We start from the raw sequence: 20,725 nt of genomic DNA, 5'->3' as shown, positions 1-20,725 counted from the left end.
TATTGACAGTGTATAGGCCTAGTTAAGTCATGTTAATGCAGGAGGTACAGTTGTTTAAATTTAGTTAAATTGTGTGAAAACGAATTTATTCTTAATCCACAAGCCATTTAATTCTTAGTATAACAAAATGTCATGTGTTTGCTTCTGCAAAGTGAAAAAGATACTATTCCTACAAATAGTATTATTTGTGTGTGTGTGTGTTTGGCCTGGAATTTTTATTTTTTCAAGTTTTTGTTAGGTGTTTTGGGTATTTTTATTTTTATTTTTTAAGATTTTATTTATTTGTTGGAGAGAGGGAGAGAGTAGGAGTGGGGTGGAGGGGCAGGGGTAGAGGGGTAAGTAGACTTTCCCCCTGCGCAGGCCTCCCCGACCCCGACCCCAGGGGCTTAATCCCAGTGCTGTGTGATCCTGACCTAAGCCAAAGGCAGATGCTTAACTGAGCCACCTAGGCACCCCTGTTTTTGGGAAATTTTTAAATTATGCTGTTTTCATGGTAATAATACTTAGTAATTCTTCATATTTTTGGTTTTGGGTAATTCAGACCTTTTCATTTATTAGAATTAAAGGACAAGTGACAATTTTAAAGTAAATCAGAAAAGTAGCCTTGATCTTAGAATCTGGTATGTAAAAAGTGGTGAGATTGCAAGCTTGAGCTACCTGTTTTGATAGTTTAGTAAATTTTTTGTTATACAAACAGATGGTTTTAAGAGGTTAGATACTTGATTTCTTCATCCTATTATTTTATTTCTGCAGAGTTTCAGTTCTTTGTTTTGCTCAACACCCAATTTACTCTCACAAAAAGTTCTGGTTTTTCTTCATTATACAAGTAACACATGACGCCTCCTCCTCCTTTAATAAAGGGGGTGGGGAGAGCAAGCCTCTGGGCTTCCCTTGGCTGTCAGACACCAGTGCCTGGATCCGGCCATCGCCCAGCTCCGTCTTTCACTGGCTGTCTTCAGGTGAGAAATCCGTGAAGCCAGGCAGTCAGCAGAACAGTCTTAACTCTCCTCATTAATCTGATCTGATGGTTTTCTTATACCTTTCTCCTACTGAACTTGGTCTTTTTACTCATCTTTAGGAAGTTACACGTGGAAAGTCGGTGCTCGGTCCTCTTTGCAGAATGTCTTCCCTACCATTTCAGCATCTCAAGATACTATTTAGCTTGTTTGGTTCAAAACACCCTTGCTCTCTCCCAACCCAACTAGCCTGCTTATCTCCTGCACAGAAAGAAATACCTCAACGCATCTCTTGTGTTTTCCTCTCCCCTTCATTTAAGCTTTATTTTACTTATCTGCATGGTGAAGTAGAGCAGGGTTTTGTACACAGTGGATAGAAATAAAATTTTTTGTGAGGCGGATTTAGGCCCACAGCCATGAATACTTGGGAGATTGCTTCTTTAGGAACAACTTGGTACATACTTATTTAAAGAGCAGCCCTGCCCCGACAGCAGAGCCTTGGAAGTTCTGTCCCGGTGAGTTTTGTGTGGCTATACTGTGTATCACCCAGTGAACTTTGCTACCTGTTGTCAGGTACTGTTGTGAAATTTTCATTTATACCCTTTGTATACTGTTGGTTAAGGTCAAAAAGGTTGAGAAACTGGGAAGAAGGGAGGAGAATAAGATAGTAATTCTGCAGCTGTATCTCAGTGCTCCTTGTCCCTCACTTGCATTTACGTGAGCGGAATTCACAGATCACAATGTCTAGTTACAGACGTGTCAGAAGGATAAAACATCATGTCTTTTTTGTCTGCTTTAGTGCCTTGTTTTTTTTTTTTCGTTTTTAAAGATTTTTATCTATTTATTTATTTGACACACAGAGAGAAAGAGAGATCACAAATAGGCAGAGAGGCAGGCAGACAGAGAGAGGGGGAAGCAGGCTCCCTGCTGAGCAGAGAGCCGGGTGTGGGGTGCTATCCCTGGACCCTAGGATCATGACCCGAACCGAAGGCAGAGGATTTAATCCACTGAGCCACCCAGGTGCCACAGTGCCTTGGTTTTTGATGCTATCTGAGAAGTGCTTTGTAAACAAATCCCCCCAATTTAAGAAAATTAGATGATTTTTCTTTAAACAGTTGAAATTTTCAATCATTAAAGGAGCTTTGTATGTTTTCAGTGCCAGAGCCTGATAGTGAAATGTCACAGTAGTTTATTTGTAGATGCAGGAGTGCCTGCCCCGTGTCTACAAATAATAGAACTGACAACTGTTTATTGAGGAACCTGCCCTGTGCTTAATAAACATGGAGTCTCTAAACCAAACATTTTATTTTTGAAACTTGTTGAAAATAATGCATATTAATTATTTAAAAATAAGCACCATATATTATTTGCTAAATGGGAAAAAATCTGTCTTGTGAATATTTGAAAGATTCTGTTGAGATAAACTTTAATTTTTTACCATTATACTGATTTATCATTATTAGATGCAATAAGCTGCAATGTATTCTTATTTATAAAATCTTGATCTAAAATGTTTCCATATACAAATTATTTAATAGTACAAACAAAATTTGCAAAATTGTTTTAAAAAAACCCCTAATTTGTACTATGAGATATGTTATCATACAGTGTTTATGGGTCAGAAGAGGTTGGGAAATGCCCTTCGAGAGTGATCAAGAGGGACTTTTAAATGATAGAAATGTTGCTTCAACAGGCTAGGAAGGAAATGATGAGTTGCTGTCCCACTTTGGCCTCTAAGTAATTTTGCCTGTGGAGGATATTTGCCTGAAATACAGAGCTCAAGTTAGGCTGTAAAGAAGCTATTGTTAAAGGGCACCTTCCACTGGCAGCTGGATATCCTGCAGAGAGCCCAGGCTCTAGGCTAGACCTTGCCACTAAGCTAGTTTTATTTCCATAGCAAGTGGCTTTTGTAGATTTCATCTTCATTGCAAAATGAAGCATATGAACAAGTGAACACCTTGTGATTTTGAAGGTTTACCATGTGCCTTCAGAGGAGAGCTCTGTTTTGAAGATAAAGAAATAGAAACTTGTTGAAGGTAATAACTTGCCTAGGTTCACACAGCCAGTAGGACCCAAGTCCCTTACAGGCTTTCGCTGCCTGTAGGGTCCTTCTTGGTTCAAATACTGGGATTCAGGTCTTGGTTTCTGTTACCCACGTAGAGCTATTCCTCTGGAGAGTCTGAGAAATATTGGACTGGAGTTCACATCACCACCACAGGTAATTGTGATCTCCCCTAGCTGGCATTTAATTGAATTGTTATATGCATTTCTCTGAAATTCTTTTTACCAATTAATCCATAAAACCTCTAATGCTGATTAAAAGCCCATTTTTTTTTCCCTTTTTTGTCTCTGCATTATAGGCATAATAGCACTTAAAAGCTTCTTAGGACTATTATGTATCTGACTAAACTAGCTTTGTAAACAGTCACATTGGGATATTGTGATTTATAATAAATTTATCCTGTTTCTGGCACAGAACCCCTACAACCCTTGGACTTTCCTAAGGGACACACATAAAGGTGTCTTGATATTCCTAACACACCCCTTTGAATAGTCCCTGAGTTTGTGCAAATGAGATGACTTGTGGAAAGCGCCTAAAGATGGGGCTGGGTGCTGGGGGAGCTCACCATGTGTTTGGAAGGGTTGAAACTTTCAGACCCTCCCTTTTCCCCAGCCCTGTGGAAGGAGTGGTGCTGGGCATTGAGTTCAGTCACTAACAGCCAAGTTTTGAAGGAATCGTGCTTACATAATGAAGCCTCCATGGAAACCCAGAAAGAGGGGCGCCTGGGTGGCTCAGTGGGTTAAGCCGCTGCCTTTGGCTCAAGTCGTGATCTTGGGGTCCTGGGATCGAGTACCGCATCGGGCTCTCTGCTCAGCAGGGAGCCTGCTTCCTCCTCTCTCTCTCTCTGCCTCTCTGCCTACTTGTGATTTCTCTCTGTCAAATAAATAAATAAAATCTTAAAAAAAAAAAAAAAAAGAAACCCAGAAAGATAGGGTTGGGAGAGCCAGGCTGGGGGACCTGGGGAGCTGCTGGGAGAGGTCCTGCCTCGGGGAATCTGCAAGCCCTGCGCCCTTCCCATGAACCTCACCCCGTGCCTCTCTTCCATCTGGCTGCTCCTGAGTTGCATCCTTTTGTAACAGACCGCAGTTTAGTAAAGAAACTTTTCCTGAGTTCTGTGAGCTGTTCTGGCAAACTAATTGAACCCAAGAAGGGGATCGTGGGTGCCTAGTCTGGACCTGGCTGTTGAGGAGCTCAGGGGACTGTCTGGGCTTGCTTTGGGATCTGAAGTCGGGTGAGACAAGTCTTGTGGGACTGAGCCCTTAACCTGTGGAGTCTGATGCTCTGTCCAGGTAGGTAGTGTCAGAGGTCAGATTGTAGGACACGCGGGTGGTGGTGCCACACACTTGGTGCCCAGAAGTATCAGAAGAGAAGTACTGTTCGGAGAGGACTGTGTGGGTATAAATGGGAATAGTTCTCTCTACACGTCTCTGCTTGTCAAGTTCAAAGTTATTTTCCGAGTTTTCTTACAGAATTTAGTCTTGTGTTTAAAGAAATAGAATAGTGTTCTTTACCATTTGTCACTTGTTGCCCGCTTACAGCACGCAACCAAACAGCCGGCTGTACCTGACGTTCACATTGTCTGGAAAGGAAGAGGTCTTCAGAGTATTGGTTACTTCAGTCTTCACCCATTAGGACTATTCAGATGAAGGGTGAGATGTTCTTCTTACCCTCTGTCAGGAGACGTTCTGTACTCGTGGAAATACAGTGTTTAAAGCTGGACTGCCGGACGAAAGCGCTCTCCTTCCTAGCCCGAGTCTCAGAGTCCCCCATGCTGGGCACGCATCGGAGCCTACTCATGCTTTCCCATGTGGAGGTGCTGGGATGCGGGCTTTTTTCCTGCCTAAAAGCCTTCATACTGGTGTGGAAATTCCAGAGCGATAACTACAGGGATTCTGTCCCTGGTTTCCTTGTGGTTGGTGAATTCTTTATACATTTCCTTAGGTATTTAGAGGCTGAAAAAGAGATTTTTCCCAGGGCTTTAAGTATTAGTGATAAGTGATCTTCCAATAAAAAATTCAGTAGACAATATATTTGATAAAACAAATACTGAAAGATATCACTGATTGTAAATAATACTGGAGGGTTCGAAGTTTTCCAGTACCTCAGCGGTGTGTTTATATTCTTGATAAGCCGTACAGATGGAGAATCATGACAGCGCTTCACAGCTCATAACTGTCCCGAACTCCTTTCCTTCCATCTTGTCCCTGAACTATTACTGTTTTTAGCAAGAAAATGAACTTCAGGGCTGATACGAGCCAGAGGAGTTTCTGAAGGGTCTCACTCCCAAGAGTTCTCTTGGTGTCCGTACATTAAAGGAATGGCACTTGCAGATGTTTTCTCTCCTGTTACGTGAACTCTAATGCTGAGACTAGCTCACAGCAGCCACTGGTTATAGATAGGGTGCCTGGAAATTCCGAGACATTCTGTACTTGCTTTGCACTTAGTAGTTTGAACTACCCAGTCTTGTCTTGTCTTCTCTTTTCTTTTTTTTTAATTCTGTCTTCAGAGTGCAGAGGAAACCGCAACTTATTGGGGGCTGCATCTTATTTCTTTTTTATTTTTTTTAATTCTGTCTTCAGAGTACAGAGGAAACTGCATCTTATTTGGGGGACATAAGGACAGTGTGCAAGGCAACAACAGTATGTCCGCAGGGTTACCCATGAAACGTTCTAGGAAGATTCCATGTCATAGGTACTTCTCTTCAGGCCCCAAACCAGCCCATCTCTCCTCTACTATGAGGAATACATCATTTTTTTTTTCTTGTTTTTTGAGCACAGTTGTGGGTTTGCACTTCAGGGCCAGTGCTATCAGAAAAACACCTACCTTGAGCACTAGACTCACTGAGCGGCCAAACATGGCCTCAGAGGCACGTGGCACAGGCTGTGGGAACGGCAGATTCCTGTCACCTGTCTCCTGCACTTGTTGGCTGGAACATTGGGATACAAGAGCCCTTGTATTTACCTGAACTGAATTTCTCTTAAAATTTTGCACAGTGCGTGTTGTTAAATTGTGTTGGCTTATCAGAGGTATAAGATTTAAAATTGACTTCCTGGAGGGAAGAGCATCTGGCATCAGATTTACCTACGTTTTTGCTTCTATCGTAGTGAATGATCTGAATCTCGTCTTGTCTGCATCATGAGTTGGGTATCATAGTTTTAGTTCCTGAGCCATAATTTTTCTTTTCATTTCTAAGTGTCAGTTAATTTGTTTTGTCTAATTGTTGAAGACATTATTTTTTTCTTCTTTAAAGATTCATTTATTTTAGGGGCGCCTGGGTTAAGCTTCTGCCTTCAGCTCGGGTCATGGTATTGAGTCCCGCATCGGATTCTCTGCTCAGCAGGGAGCCTGCTTCATCTTCTCTCTTTGCCTACTTGTGATCTCTCTCTCTCTCTGTGTCAAATAAATAAATCAATCTTTTCTTTCTTTTTTTTTTTTTATTCCTTTATTTTAGAGAGAGGGAGAGCACAAGCAAGAGAGGCAGAGGCAGATGGAGAGCGAATCTCACGCAGTGCTCGGTGCGGAGCCCTGTATGGGGCTGGATCTCACGACCCCGAGATCACGACCTGAGCCAAAACCAAGAGTCAGAGAGGCTCAACCACCTGCACCCCCCCAGCACTCCTGTTGAAGCAAATTCTTGACAACATTTATGATCGTTAAATTCTCCAGCTAGTTTAAGTTTATGAAACTTTAAAAAGTAATCTCTACGCCCGGCATGGGGCTTGAACTCAGGGCTCCGAGATCAGGAGTTGTGCACTCCCCAGATGGAGCTGGCCAGGTGCCCTCTCCAGTGGGTTTAAATTTAGATGGCCATTTCTTTTCTAAGACATGTCTTTGTAAACTGATAGTGGCTCAGATGAACACAGGAATGCTGCTCTGTAGACTCCACGTTGGACCTAGAGTTGTTTACTCTTCTAGAAGGAGGAGAATGAGCTTATTTCTGTGGAAAATGCATTAGTGCAGAGTCTACTCACTTTCGCTGTGACAATCAAGTCAATGTTCTCTGCTCCGCTAAGATTGCCCCGTCACTGTAATTCCTGCGCCATTTAACAGTACTAGCCTTTTTAAGTGCTGCCTAACCCAGGGCTACAAATACGATCCGTATTTTGCCCCTTACTTCTTCCGATCCCAGTCACCGGCTCGTTTGTTTCCTGAAGCCTCTTCAGCACAGTCTCTGTTCATGACACCTGTTGGGCTGTAGCGGCACGTACAAGCAGTCTGCTGGTGTTCAGGCACCAGGATGCCTGTTGCATTACAGGATTTAGCATTTTCAGAGTGCTCCATAAATTCTGGTTGATAATACCTCTCATTTCTGGCTTTTCCAGATCCTTCAAACCAAAATTTCAGAAGTTTCTTCTACTAGTGTTTGGCGGGTTGTTTGGGTGGAATGCTTGGGGTCAGCAGTAGTGAGCTTGTCTATTTTGGTCATTTTTCTCTGTTTTATTTATTTATTTATTTAAAAAAGATATATATATACAATATATATATATATATATATATATATATATATATATTTGACAGAGATCACAAGTAGACAGAGAGGCAGGCAGAGAGAGATGGAGAAGCAGGCTCCCTGCTGAGTAGAGAGCCCGCTGCGGGGCTCGATCCCAGGACCCCATACCACTCAGGTGCCCTCCTTTTTAAATACAAATAGAGGCATTCTAGGAATGGAAAAGGTTCCTGGAACAAGATTTTTATTTTGTCTTTCTTTTATGGGGGTAGGGGTAAATCTGAGTAAATGGGCATTGGTTGATAGGATGGGGTGGTTTTAGGTAGCCTGGACAGTCAGAAGAGTATGACCACTGGGGATACCTTCTTACAGTGGGGAAGGGTAGGACAGATGGGTGGAAACAAGCAATTTGTTGAAAATGCATTTTGTTAGACACGAGTCTCTCGATTTGGCACAGATGTATGGCCTACTGCCATCCAGAGTCTCTAGTTCCACAGGGCAAAGTATCCTTCATTAAATATTCTTCACATGGATTTTTTTTTTTTTTTAGTTGCAAGAATGGTGATTTTTGGCCTTCCTCTTATAAATGTGTCTTTAAAATATATAATTTGAATATATTGTTCATTCTAGATGCTTTGCGAGCTGATGAGAAGTCAGGGATTGTTATGACGTGATTCATGAGGTGTCTTGATGTACTTAGAGCGGCTGTTCTCAAAGCCTGGCCTGAGGACCTCAGAGGGTCTGTGAGGTTATCTTTGTCATAACACTAAAATGTTACTTGCCACTGTCTTTTCCTCCTTCCTTGTGTTGACATATGCACCAGTGGTGGAGAAGCAGGGGTGGGTAAAAGCTATTGACATTGTAGCACTTGGAGTAAAACAAAAACAAAAAATAAAAAAACAAAAACAAAAACAAAACACCAAAAACCAGTTCTAGAGAATGCCCTTGATGAAGTAGTAAAAATTGTTAATTTTATTACTTTGTGATCCTGAGCGCACGCTGCGGAGGAAGTGTTCTGTGCAGCGCGACGGGCCCACGTGCGCGTGGCTTCGCGGTGTGCCCGAGCGGGATGGGCCTCTAGGAACGGCCCCGAGCTGACGGGGCTGCAAGCTGCCCTTGCCGCTTTTCCCGGGAGAACATTTTTACTTGAAAGAGGGGTTGACAGACAAAGATTATTCAGATGGGTATTTGGCAAACGTTTTTCCGTGAAGGGAACGTGTCCTTCAAGGAAAAAAACAGTATTTGTTGCTAATAAGAATGTTTGAGTTTTCAAGCCAAAATTAGAATTTTTGGAAAACCTCTACCTGTCACCGTGAGCTTGACAGCTTCCCAGTAAATACTTAAAAGACTTTTCTGATGAGATCAGTGGATTTATCAAATATGATTTTTGGGAAAACGTCAATTTTTGGAAAATCTGCATAACCCAGTGGACCAGTATTTTTCAGGTGAGGAATGATTATGCACAGGTTAAGGGTCCTTCAGAGTGAATAGAGCAGTGGATTTTAACGGGGCAGGGTTCAGAAAGTTTACTGATGTTATTTCAGATTCTACCTTGCAATTAATCTTAAGAAACCACTGCTGCTTGCTGTAGAATAGTGTCGTCTTGAGGAAAAGCACCTAGGAGGTTGAACTGCAAGCTCATCTAGCCACTTTTTACAGGGAACAGCTTTGGTCTAATACCAAAGCCTGACATCCACAATTACCTCAAAAGGCTGTTCAAATACTCTTCTGTTTTCTAGCTAAATGCCTGTTTGGAAATGGATTTTCTTCATATTCTTTAACCAAAACAACATATTGGAACAGATTGAATGCAGAAGCAGATAAGATCCAGCTGTCTTCTATTAAGACAGATACTTAAAAAGTTGGCAAAAATATAAAACAATACCACTCACTGATTTTTTTTCTTGAAAGGAAAATAGTTTTAAATTAAAATGTGTTACTTCTATTAACATGTAATAGGTTTGCTATTACTATTTTTAAATGAGTTATGTTTCAAAAATTTTTCAGGTTATAATTTCTGAGGTGTTAAATAGCCATAGTTATAGCCCAGATAAACTAAAGAGGTCCTGAGACCAGAGGTTTGAGAAGAATGTTGTGTTTCCTGTAACTGCCCATCATTCTGCTTGTCTGGGCTAGGAATGGCCATGTGAGGAATTAGCGTCTCAGTTTGCATCCTAAGTTCTAGATTCTTCCTCTTTTGATCTTTTTTTCCCCTCTTTATATAAGTGCATCTGGATTTTTAATTTAATTTTTTTGGGGGGGGGTTTAATTTTGGGCTTTTAATTTTAGAATAGCTCTTGGTATCTTTTTTCTTCATTCACATTGCCGTCAACCCAGTCAGAGCCTCTCTCACTTTGTTCCTGAATGACTTCAGGGCTCCAGTTTTTCCTAATATGTTTTTCAAACTTGAGTGTTGAATAGAATCCGAGGGTTGACTTGACTTTAATTTTATTTGTATGTTCCCTGAAAATGTACAATCTTCTTACGGTAAAACCAGAGCAGAGGTACACATTAAACACTGGTCCTATCAGTAACACGTATTTAACGATGCTCTTTGGTTAAAGCTGAGTTTCCAGCGGAAGAGCTTGTAACAGAATGCCGTAGCCGCAGGACCAGTTTTATAACACATCTGTTTCTTTATTTTGACTCAATACTACTACCCAGCTAATGGATATTTGCATAAATATATTTTATAAAACAGCATGCTGACCTTCGGGATAATCAGACGCCGTAGTTAACCTGAACGGCAGCACCTAGCAGTCCTTGACTGCCAGTTTTAATGCCAGCGGATTCTCCTGTCATGCTGCATTGATCACTGGAGCATCGTGTGGTGTGGTGAGATCTACGTTGGATGGATATTTAATCCCATTGTCTTGGAATCTTTACTATAAAATATTGTGCTGCATATTTTACTACTGGGTTTGCTGGTTGGTGGGATCTCTGTATCCCCTTGACTTCGCAACACACACGGGGGGCTGAGTGCCCCCAGCACAGGTGCCTTTGTTCGGGAACTTACCATCCCTGCCTTACTGTGCTTACCTGTTTGGTTTCTTTCTTAGCACTTAGCACTGTCTTGCGTACTAAACATTTTACTTTGTTTTCGATCATTTCCATCCAAGTAGATTTTAAGTTCTCTGGGGTTACAGACTTTTGTCTTGTTTTATTTACTGCTAAGTCTTCAGCTTCTGTGTGTTCGATGTTCACTAAACAGGTGTTGAATGAGTGAATGTAGATTAACGCTTTTCTCTGTTCAGAGTCTAAACTCAGATGTTCTTTTCTGTGTAATGTGCTTGATGCTGTCTTTCCAGCTGGAGCAAAGAGACGTTTCTCTGACCGTCTTAAACACGGCTGAACTAGACTTGAGTTGTACGGAATCCTGTTGGTTCTTGTGATCATTGCATGTGAAATCAGGGCACAGTTACTTTCCTTGGTATAGATTCTGTATTTCTATTAATGTAGCCTAAATGTGCATTATCTTTTTAAGTAGACACCATCTTAAAGCTTTTGTGGAGTTTTTTTTTTTTTCTCCTTTTAAATTGTTCAAGTGTAATGTTATCTCAGTTTTAAAATAGTACAATTATATGTGGGACTTTTCTCCTCAATTTTGTTTGAAGTTAAGGTTTGTAAGTACCAACTGCCTTAGTTACTGCCTGCTCTTTTTCACTTTTTTAAGAAAAGATTTATTTGTTTTAGAGAAAGCAAGCACATGTGTTGGGTTGGGGAGGGGCGGGGGAAAGGGAGTCTTAAGCAGACTCAGGACTGAGTATGGAACCCGACTGGGCCTCGATCTCATAACCCTGAGGTCACAACCTGAGCGGAAACCAAGAGCCACTTAACCAACTGTTCCACCCAGGCACCCCTTAAACTGATGTTTTTAAATAGCTCTAATCATCAGTGTGTTCCCTTCCCCACCTTAACATTTTCTCTCGCATTTTCACATTCTTGACATGTTTTTGTTTACATTTTTAAAAGTAGATGTCCTCTTATTAATTTATTTTATAAAATTTATTTATTTAAAGATTTTGTTTTTTAAAAAAATTTTTTTAAAGGTTTTATTTATTTATTTGACAGAGATCACAAGTAGGCAAAGAGGCAGGCAGAGAGAGAGGGGGAAGCAGGCTCCCTGTCCAGCAGAGACCCCGATGCGGGGCTCGATCCCAGGACCCTGAGATCATGACCCGAGCTGAAGACAGAGGCTTTAACCCACTGAGCCACCAGGTACCCCAAAGATTTTGTTCTTAACTGATCTCTACACTCAATTTGGGGCTCAACCATAACCCTGAGATTGGGAGTCGTATGTTCTACCAGTGGAGCCAGCCAGGCTCCCCCAAAGTGGATGTCATTTTAAAAGTTAATGTTTTGAATGGGGCGCCTGGGTGGCTCAGTGGGTTAAAGCCTCTGCCTTTGGCTCAGGTCATGATCCCAGAGTCCTGGGATCGAGCCCTGCATTGGGCTCTCTGCTCAGCGGGGAGCCTGCTTCCTCCTCTCTCTCTGCCTGCCTCTCTGCCTACTTGTGATCTCTGTCTGTCAAATAAATAAATAAAATCTTAAAAAAAAAAGTTAATGTTTTGGGACGCCTGGGTGGCTCAGTCAGTTAAGCATCTACCTTTGGTTTAGGTGATGATCCCAGAGCCCTGGGATCGAGTCCTGCATGGGGCTCTTTGTTCAGTGAGGAGCCTGCTTCTCCTCTGCCTGCTTTGCTGCTCCCCCTGCTTTTGCTTTCTCTCTCTCTCTCTGACAACGTCTTAAAAAATTTTTTTTTAAAAAGTGAATGTTTTTTTTTTTTTTTAAAGATTTTATTTATTTATTTGACAGAGAGAAATCACAAGTAGATGGAGAGGCAGGCAGAGAGAGAGAGAGGGAAGCAGGCTCCCTGCTGAGCAGAGAGCCCGATGTGGGACTCGATCCCAGGACCCTGAGATCATGACCTGAGCCGAAGGCAGAGGCTTTAACCCACTGAGCCACCCAGGCGTCCCTAAAAAGTGAATGTTTTTATATTGGGTTGTTGTGTAACTTAATTCTCTCTCTCTTTTTTAAACTTTATTTTGGAATAAATTTAGATTTCTGTAACCCTAATACATTTGTTAAAACGTAGACACCAACATCAATCAGTATGTTACTGTTAATTAAACTAGAGATTTTATTTAGATTTTACCAGTTTTTCTACTGATGTCCTTTTTCTGTCCCAGCATCCAGGTCAGGTGCCGCACCGCATTGAGTTGTCTCCTTAGGCCTCAGATCTGTGACGGTTCTTCAGGCTCTCCTTGTTTTCATGAGCTCTTGGTAGTTTTGAGGAATATTGGTCAGGTGTTTTGTAGACATGTCCTTCAGTTCGGGTTTATCTGATGTGTTGGTGCACTTAGACTGAGGTTATGGGTTAGGAGGTTGGGGGGAAGAATTCCACAGAGCTGAAATGTGCTGCTTTTCACGTCACGTTGCAGGGTACATGACGGCAACATGGCTTGTCCCTGATCTTTTGTCCATAATCATTTGGGGCGAGGGTGGTGCCTTCTAGGCTTCTCTGCTGGGATATTACTGTTTCCCATGCCAGACTCTGCTGTGGAAGTGAATGACGGTCCAGCCCCTGGACGCGACCTGAGCTCGACCTCTCAGGTTAGAGAAGCATACACATTTTATTACTATTTGGAGTTCCCTGTAAGGAAGATTTGTCCCTTCTCTCCCCGTTTACTTATTAATCACTTACTTACATCATGGACTCATGGATACTTACTTTGTTAATCTGGTTATAATACAGTACCATTGTGACTTCCTTGGTACTCAGATGGTTCCAGTTTTGGCTGAGCTAGACCATAGTCCGGCCTCAGATTCCATGTAGACCTAACACTTGAGCGATCGCCTGGGCCAGCGCAGTAGGACTGGCCCACCCCTCCGTCTTCCTTTTCACAGGCCGCATTGTCTTTATTTCCCCTTAGGCATAAGATCTGCTTCTCAGGTAATTACTTTTTATCTCTTACCAAGGGTAACATTTATATACCTCTCTAAATTCTCTCTCTCTCTTTTTTTATTCTTATTTACAAATGTTAATCACTGTTCATTTATTTTTGAGTTTATTAAAGCAATGGATTTTAACTTGCCTGGGTGGCTCAGTTGGTTAAGGGGCCAGTTTTAGAGTTTGGCTCAGGTCATGATCTCAAGGTCCTGGGATTGAGCCCCTCCTCGGGCTCTGTGCTCCGTGATTGGTGGGGCTACTGCTTGAGGATTCTTCCCCCTCCCTCTCTAAAATAAATAAATAAATATTTTAAAAAAATTGGGTGGCTGGCTAGCTCAGTCAGTAGAACATGAAATTTGATCTCAGGGTCATGAGTTCGAGCCCCACACTGGGCACAGAGCTCAACTTAAGAAAAAAAAAATGAAATTGTTAAATGAGACGAACACCTGCCCTCAAAGCATTTTAAACATAAACACCATTGAAGACGGGCAGTTTTTCAAAGTCGGCAGTTTAATGGCAGGCTCAGTGTGAAGTAGAAAGATGTTTTTGTTGGGGAAGGACATCCAGAATATTGCAGTCGTACTACTCAAGTTTTGTTAGGTTTGGATTTGACCTTATTGAGTCTGGTAGTAAAGAGTCAGAGGCAATGCTGTTAATTTAGTTAGGGAGGATAAGTAGTACACGCACTTTATTATTTAGTTTCCATAAAACAAGTAGTAACAAAACTCAGCAAGACTAAATAGATGGCTAGTGCCTTGATTCAGCGAATCATTTGGGAATGAAGAACCTTTAAAGAAAGGCATCAAAGGGACTAAAGTGCCTAGGGAACTTTTTAAATTCCTTGTCATTGGTCCCCGAGGAAGGAGGGGCAGGGTTGCCCCCTCAGGTAAAGGCCGTTCACAGGTTGGACCTGAGAGAGAAGACAGCTGGTTCTTTGGGCTTTGTGTCCCGGTCCCCTGAGAGGCGGAGACTTGGGTCCTGGCACATCCCTGGGGCTGTCTAGGCCTGAGAGGGTGGAGGAGGCACCTTACCAGGTGGGCAGCAGAGCCGCACTGTTGTTTCTGGTCCCTCTGGTGATGCCCTCGATGTGGCAGCGAGGAAGTGGTCACCAGAACACATCTCTTAATTCAGACGGTGTTGCACATGTAATCCCAGTACCAGAATGTATCTCAGTCCCTCTGTATTTCATGTGGCAAGGAAACCTAATCCAAACTGGTTTAAAAGGAAAAAAGGATTTTCTTGACTCATGTAACTGAAGTTCTAGAGTTGGGTTTGGCAAACACACCTGATTCAGGGCTCGGTGAGGTGATTAGAGTCTGTTTCTTGGCTTTGGGTGTTTTTCCTTTTGCAGGCTCTTGTCTCATGTTTGCGAGTTGGCTTCCAGCAACTGTTTGGGCAATGTATATCCAGCTTGGAATCTAAGTGAGAAAGAGCGAGCATTCTTGTCCGCAGGCTGCAGGGAGCCAGGAGATTGTCCCTGTGATCAGACCAGTCTGGTCACGTATCCAGTGTGTACTGGTGGCGGTCGGCAGGGAGCCGTGGGCTTAGGCGCCAGGTAGCTGGTTGTCCTCAGAGAAAGGTTGGTGGGAAGTTTCTGGAGAAGGCGAGCTGATGCGGGGGGATACAGATGACCCCATGTCCGCTCCATTGGGCAAAGCTGGCTTACGAGGGCCTCCTGCTCAGGTTATGGGAGTTTGTTTTGATTCATAAAATAGACTGTAGATGTAATTTTCCTTTAATTTTTTTAAGGTTTTTTAAGGTTTTACTGCATTGTATGAAGGTTTTGATGGTTTCCTGCCATAATCTGGTTTGTCTTTTAAATTAAAGAAAACCTGTTGTTTTGGTTTTACTGTATGTGGGTAGAGTCTTATTTTAACGACTAAGAGGTATTCTGTTTTGAGTAAGAGAAGTCCTTTTCACATCTTGGGTAAAAATCCTACCAGTGCCAATTTACCTATGAAACTAAACAAATCTTTTGAATGAGAAATATAAAAATTGGAGGTATTCACAAATCCTCATCCATTTTTAAAGTTAGTTAATTAATGTTTTTTAAAAAAGATTTTATTTATTTGACAGAGATCACAGGTAGGCAGAGAGGCAGGCAGAGGGAAAGGGGGAAGCAGGCTCCCCGCCGAGCAGAGAACCTGATGTGGGGCTCGATCCCAGGACCCCGAGATCATGACCTGAGCCGAAGGCAGAGGCCTAACCCACTGAGCCACCCAGGTGCCCCTAAATAATTAATTTTTAAGTATTTTATATATTCAAGAGAGAGTGAGTAGGACAGAGAGGGAGAGAGATAATCTGAAGCTGGCTCCACACTGAGACCAGAGCCAGACGTGGAGCTGGATCCCACGACTGTGAGATCATGACCTGAGCCGAAACCAAGAGTCAAATATTTAACTGACTAAGACACCCAGGCGCCCCAATCCTCATCCATTTACTGGCACATTATTTTAATACAGGTTTCTTTCTGCTAATATATGAATGTTTGGAACTTAATCTTAATACTTGCTGGGCTGTGGTATGGTGGAAAGCGGTCAGAAGACCTGATTCGAGGTGGTCGTGCCCTGGGAAGGGGAAGGGGCTGGCTGGCACTTGGAGGCTCCAGCCGGCTCAGAACTGGGTGGGTCTGTGTGTTTGGTGTTTGCAACCAGTGGGGAGGTACTGATATTATCCCTGGAGTACTTCTTAGTAAAAAGAAATACCAGAAGCTCCAGGTTTTGTATTCAGGATCTGTTGATCGGTAGGGCATCTGGCCATGGGGTCTGAATCGTCCCTGAGACTCCTCTCCTTGGAGGTTTCTTGGTCGTGGAGTACCTTTCCCTCCTTTTCCTTGCCCACGCAGGGGAGGCCCCACCCTTCCTTTTCATACCTTGTGGCACATCTAGACTTTGTGAGCAGTTCACCATTGGTGTACTTTTGTAGACATGTTTTGTTTTTGTTTATATTAGAATGTATTTGCTGGGGGTACCTGGGTGGCTCTGTCGGTTAAGTGTCTGCCTTCGGCTCAGATCATGATCTCAGGGTCCTGGGATCGAGCCCCGCATCGGGCTCTCTGTCTAGCAGGGAGCCTGCTTCTCTGTCCCCATCTACCCTCCCCTCCCCCTCGTGTGAACGGGCACCATTCTCTCTCTCGCTCTCTCTCTCTCAAAAAAGAAAAAAAACGTATTTGCCAGGCACACAGCCAGGCTCGGAGATTTTACAAATGAGTAAGAATGGTTCTTGCTGCCGAAGAACTTACAGTGAGGATGAATTGGGGTGAAAAACAGGAAAATAGGGGCGCCTGGGTGGCTTAGTGGATTAAGCCACTGCCTTCGGCTCGGGTCATGATCTCAGTGTCCTGGAATCGAGCCCTGCATCGGGCTCTTTGCTCAGCAGGGAGCCTGCTTCCCTCTCTCTCTGCCTGACTCTGCCTACTTGTGATTTTATTTATTTATTTGACAGGGAGAGATAAATAAATAAATAAATAAATAAAATAAAATAAATAAGTAAATAAAATAATAAAACAAACAAACAAACAAATAAATAAATAAAATCTTTAAAAAAACCAAACAAACAAAAACATGAAAATAGGATTTTAATATGTTGTAAATGCTAGGATAGTGGGAGGGGTTTAACATAAAACATTCTTCTAAGTGGTGCCTTAAATTTTATTACTTTTTATTACTTTTTAGTCGACCAGCCCTGTGTGTTCAAAGAACAGTCCGCTCACTTTTAGCTTGATTTCATAGGTGTTATTCGGAGGTGTCATGATCCTGTGTTTGGGATAATTTCCCATGAGTGAATCACCATAATTTCTCTTATTTTCTCTCTGTTGTGCGTGTTTACCAGCTCGTCCTGTAGCTTCACACCCTCACTCACATACTCCTTTCATGGGAGAGCGTGTGGAATTTCTGGACATGGGAATCTTTCTGTATGTGCTGTCTTACAGCGGTTCGTTCCAGAATCAATTTTAAATGTTCTGTTGTGGATCCTGTAGCTCGTATTGTCATACCTTTGGTCAGAGAAACTTTCATTGTGACCCACTTCATCAGAGAGGTTGTCACTAGTGGCAGGAACACCATGGAAGGGACACCAGGCTCTTGCACAAGGAGGGTTCTAGTGTGAAGCCACGAAATGCTAAACGACGGAACAATGCCTGTTCCCCAGCCCAGAAGCCGTGCACCTCGAAGAAACGGGCTGTGGTACCACTGCATCTCACGTTGGTGGCAGGTTAGTGCCGGGGTCCTGTGCCCAGTTTTGTCAGGTGCAGGCAGGGGTGCTGCCTCCGAGGACCAGGCATTAGTCGAGGCAGCGGATGGACTCGTGGTGATTAGTCTGTGAGCTCATGAAGCAAGATAAGCCCTTTGTATCTGATGGCTTTCCCTTCTAGTTCCTAGGCCTTTGAAGTGCTGCATTCTGAAATTAATTTGCATAGAATTACTTGAGCTCAACTGATATTAACTAGCAGATATGAAAGCAAAGGATTACCACAGTTACTTCTTCAATAAAGCCTCCCACCCCACCCCCCCACCCCAATGTCGGTGTCTTTTTGGCCTGCCTCACCGTCTTCTGTCTTCCTCACTTTGTGCTTTGCTTCAGAGATCGGGTCATCTGCCCGAATCTGGGTCTCTGGATTATTTCCTTTGCTGCCAAAAGCAAGGTCCCAACCTCTTCAGTTATCTCTGCAGCCTCGACCAGCAGACTTACTCGCCCAAGTTCTGAAATCTCTTCATTCTTCTCGTTCCCTCAGTGCTTGTCATTTGGGGTCTTCAGCTGGTTTCTTGGCCATCTTCGTTAATGGGGTCTGCCAGCCGGACCTCCTGGCCTGCAGAGCCCCATATCCAGCTGTCCCCTGCTCAGACCTTAGGGTCCCTTCTGTTCTTTCCTGGCCTTTCGAAGTCCAGCTCGACATTGAGGGTTGAGTTGTCACCTTTCCTGCCATCCCCTCCCCCGGACTTTTTCCTGTAGATCTCCTACTGTCTTGTCTTCTTTTCAGCCTTGGTAGGTGGGACCTGAGCTCCACAAGGGCAAGTTCTGTGTCATTTATCTTTGTGTATTCAGGGCTGGGTTCCTGGGAGTGGGATATCCTGTGCTTACCGTGCTCCGCTTTCAGCCTGAAGAATCCTTGCGGCTCTTGGTGGCTGGGTTTTCTGACCGAGAATTACCCACGGACCTTGCGGCTGTCTTCTCTGAATCTCGTCTCTTTGCGATTTCTTTGCGCTCGAGGGTTTTACGTGGTCGGGTCAATGAAGCCCTACTGCCTTACCGGCCGTTCAAGCCGGAACATCATCCACTCCCATATTTAAGTCATCACCCAGTTTTCTCTTAAGTGATTCTTGAATTCCTTTACTTTGCTTCATCCGCAGTGTGGTGAGAGCAGCTACCCTCCTCTCTTGTGCCGAGACTGAACTGCGGCCCCGTCTGAACCCCTGTGCTGGGCAGCAGCTCTTTCCAGAACATCCATCTCCCCCTTCCCTTTTATTTAAAACTATCCTTTGCTCTTAGATAATTTAAACATCCTTGATGTGGCACCTTTGCACGTCTGACAGAGAAATGTCTTAATATTTTGAGGGCACAAGTAACGATTTTAATACTCTGAGAAGCAGATGTTCTAGAAGAGGACATTTGTTTACACTTAAAATGGGGACTCTGCGTTACGACTTAGGCACCTGCGGGACTAGAGGCTTTCCCTACATTTAAATGTAATTGGTTCCTAGATCCTGCAGCTGAAGGTAAGACTGAAGAATTTACTTGGCATTTGCTATGGTTTTGGTTGCTAGCGGAGAAACCCCTCATGTGAGTAAAGGTGGCACAAGAGGCAGAAGTACAGACTTTTCTCGGTGTTTCCGGCGAGAAGCACAGTTAAAAGTGTGTGCAGGCGGTGGCTTTCCTTTGTATGTTTGTTGTACATTGTACTGTGTATTTTTTAGTTGTAGTGCTGTATGTAAATTTTTCTTTTTCAGTCATGTTATTCATTTATGCCTGTAACCTGCTGACTTAACGATGAAAGATGTAGAGTAACTTGTCTACATTTTTTTCCCTTTGGCAGTGTGGATCTCCTATACTAAAAACTAGCTTGTCGTGGTATGCTTTGTTTCTGTAACAGGATCCCATTTCTGGAAGACGGCTGCTTCTTAGGGGTGGAGAACCTTGGTCAATAAAAATATCCTTTAAAAGCTGGGTTCAATCAAAACTTACACGCGAACGAGCTGTTCTAAGGCCGTAACCTGTGGCCCGAGTGAGCACCCCTCGCACGTGTCACCAGCGTCCTGTACTGTTTGGTTGATTGTTAGTTTGCTGGGGATGGAAACACAAGTGATCATATGCAGGCTGGTTAGATTAGTGATTTTAATATGAAACCATTGCTTTTAGAGTAATCATGGGCCAGACTGGGAAGAAATCTGAGAAGGGACCGGTTTGTTGGCGCAAGCGTGTAAAATCTGAGTACATGCGGCTGCGGCAGCTCAAGCGGTTCAGGCGGGCTGACGAAGTGAAGGTACAGCTCTCTCTTCTGGGAAGTGCACCCACGGTTAAGGATCGCCCCCCACCCCCACCCCACCCCAAAAGATAAGTTCCAATTCGCAAGGGTCCATTTTCAGCCAAGGTCATATTTATAGTAAGATAAATGAAGGCTGGGGAGCCCAGGGCCCTGATCTGTCTAATTAACATGACGATGGGCCCAGGCACAGCATTGAGAATGGGAAGACTGTGATCTAATGGCCGGTCACTGTGCTTCGAAAATCACTATCTTTTTAGTGTATCCTTTGTGTTGCTTGGGCAGATTCGGGACCCAAATATAAAGGGATGTGTCTCAGGGTTTTATGTTTCTAAAGTCATTGTGATTTTGTTTTTATAAGCTGTTAGCAAAGAGAGGATGGAATGACTTTCTGTCCCCGCCCACTCTTAATAGGGTAATGCGTGCGGTGCTCTTGTGTTACTCGAATGTGGGAAACTGCAGTTTAGTGTAAAATCTGTATGTGTTTGAAGGAATTCTCCTGAAATTTTTGAGAAATCACTAGATTTTAACCTGTGTTAGAGATACTACGAATTTTCTAACAATGAACAATTTCTCTTCTCCTCTCCTTCATTTTTTTTTAAAGAGTATGTTTAGTTCCAATCGTCAGAAAATTTTGGAAAGGACGGAAATCTTAAACCAAGAATGGAAACAGCGAAGGATACAACCTGTGCACATCCTGACTTCTGTGAGCTCATTGCGCGGGACCAGGGAGGTTGGTTAACTCACGCACTGTAGTAATTATCGGTGCATTCTGGTTTTTGCTGTTGCAATGTTGGTTGGTTACTGATAGGAAGTCGTTCACCTCAGGATG

At 43.2% G+C, this 20,725-nt stretch overlaps 1 protein-coding gene across 11 annotated transcripts in view; it reads left to right on the top strand.

The window, feature by feature from the left end:
* EZH2 (enhancer of zeste 2 polycomb repressive complex 2 subunit) overlaps positions 1 to 20,725 on the top strand; it is a 64,739-nt gene that overhangs the window by 7,108 nt on the left and 36,906 nt on the right. For 7 of the 11 annotated variants that reach the window (XM_045087952.1, XM_045087947.1, XM_045087945.1 and 4 more), the window contains 2 exons: positions 19,770 to 19,893; positions 20,498 to 20,626. In XM_045087952.1, the coding sequence (XP_044943887.1) occupies positions 19,777 to 19,893; positions 20,498 to 20,626 (246 nt within the window). In that variant the 5' untranslated portion in view covers positions 19,770 to 19,776. Of the gene's footprint in view, positions 1 to 19,769; positions 19,894 to 20,497; positions 20,627 to 20,725 lie in introns of those variants that run through there. The other 4 variants (XM_045087949.1, XM_045087948.1, XM_013045649.2 and 1 more) reach the window with 1 other exon arrangement.

Source organism: Mustela putorius, unplaced genomic scaffold, assembly GCF_011764305.1.
Source record: "Mustela putorius furo isolate JIRA1106 unplaced genomic scaffold, ASM1176430v1.1 tig00001680_pilon_pilon_pilon, whole genome shotgun sequence".
NCBI lineage: Eukaryota > Metazoa > Chordata > Mammalia > Carnivora > Mustelidae > Mustela > Mustela putorius.
The sequence above is the reverse complement of the archived record's forward strand: the minus strand, read 5'-3'. Positions and strand labels throughout refer to the sequence as shown.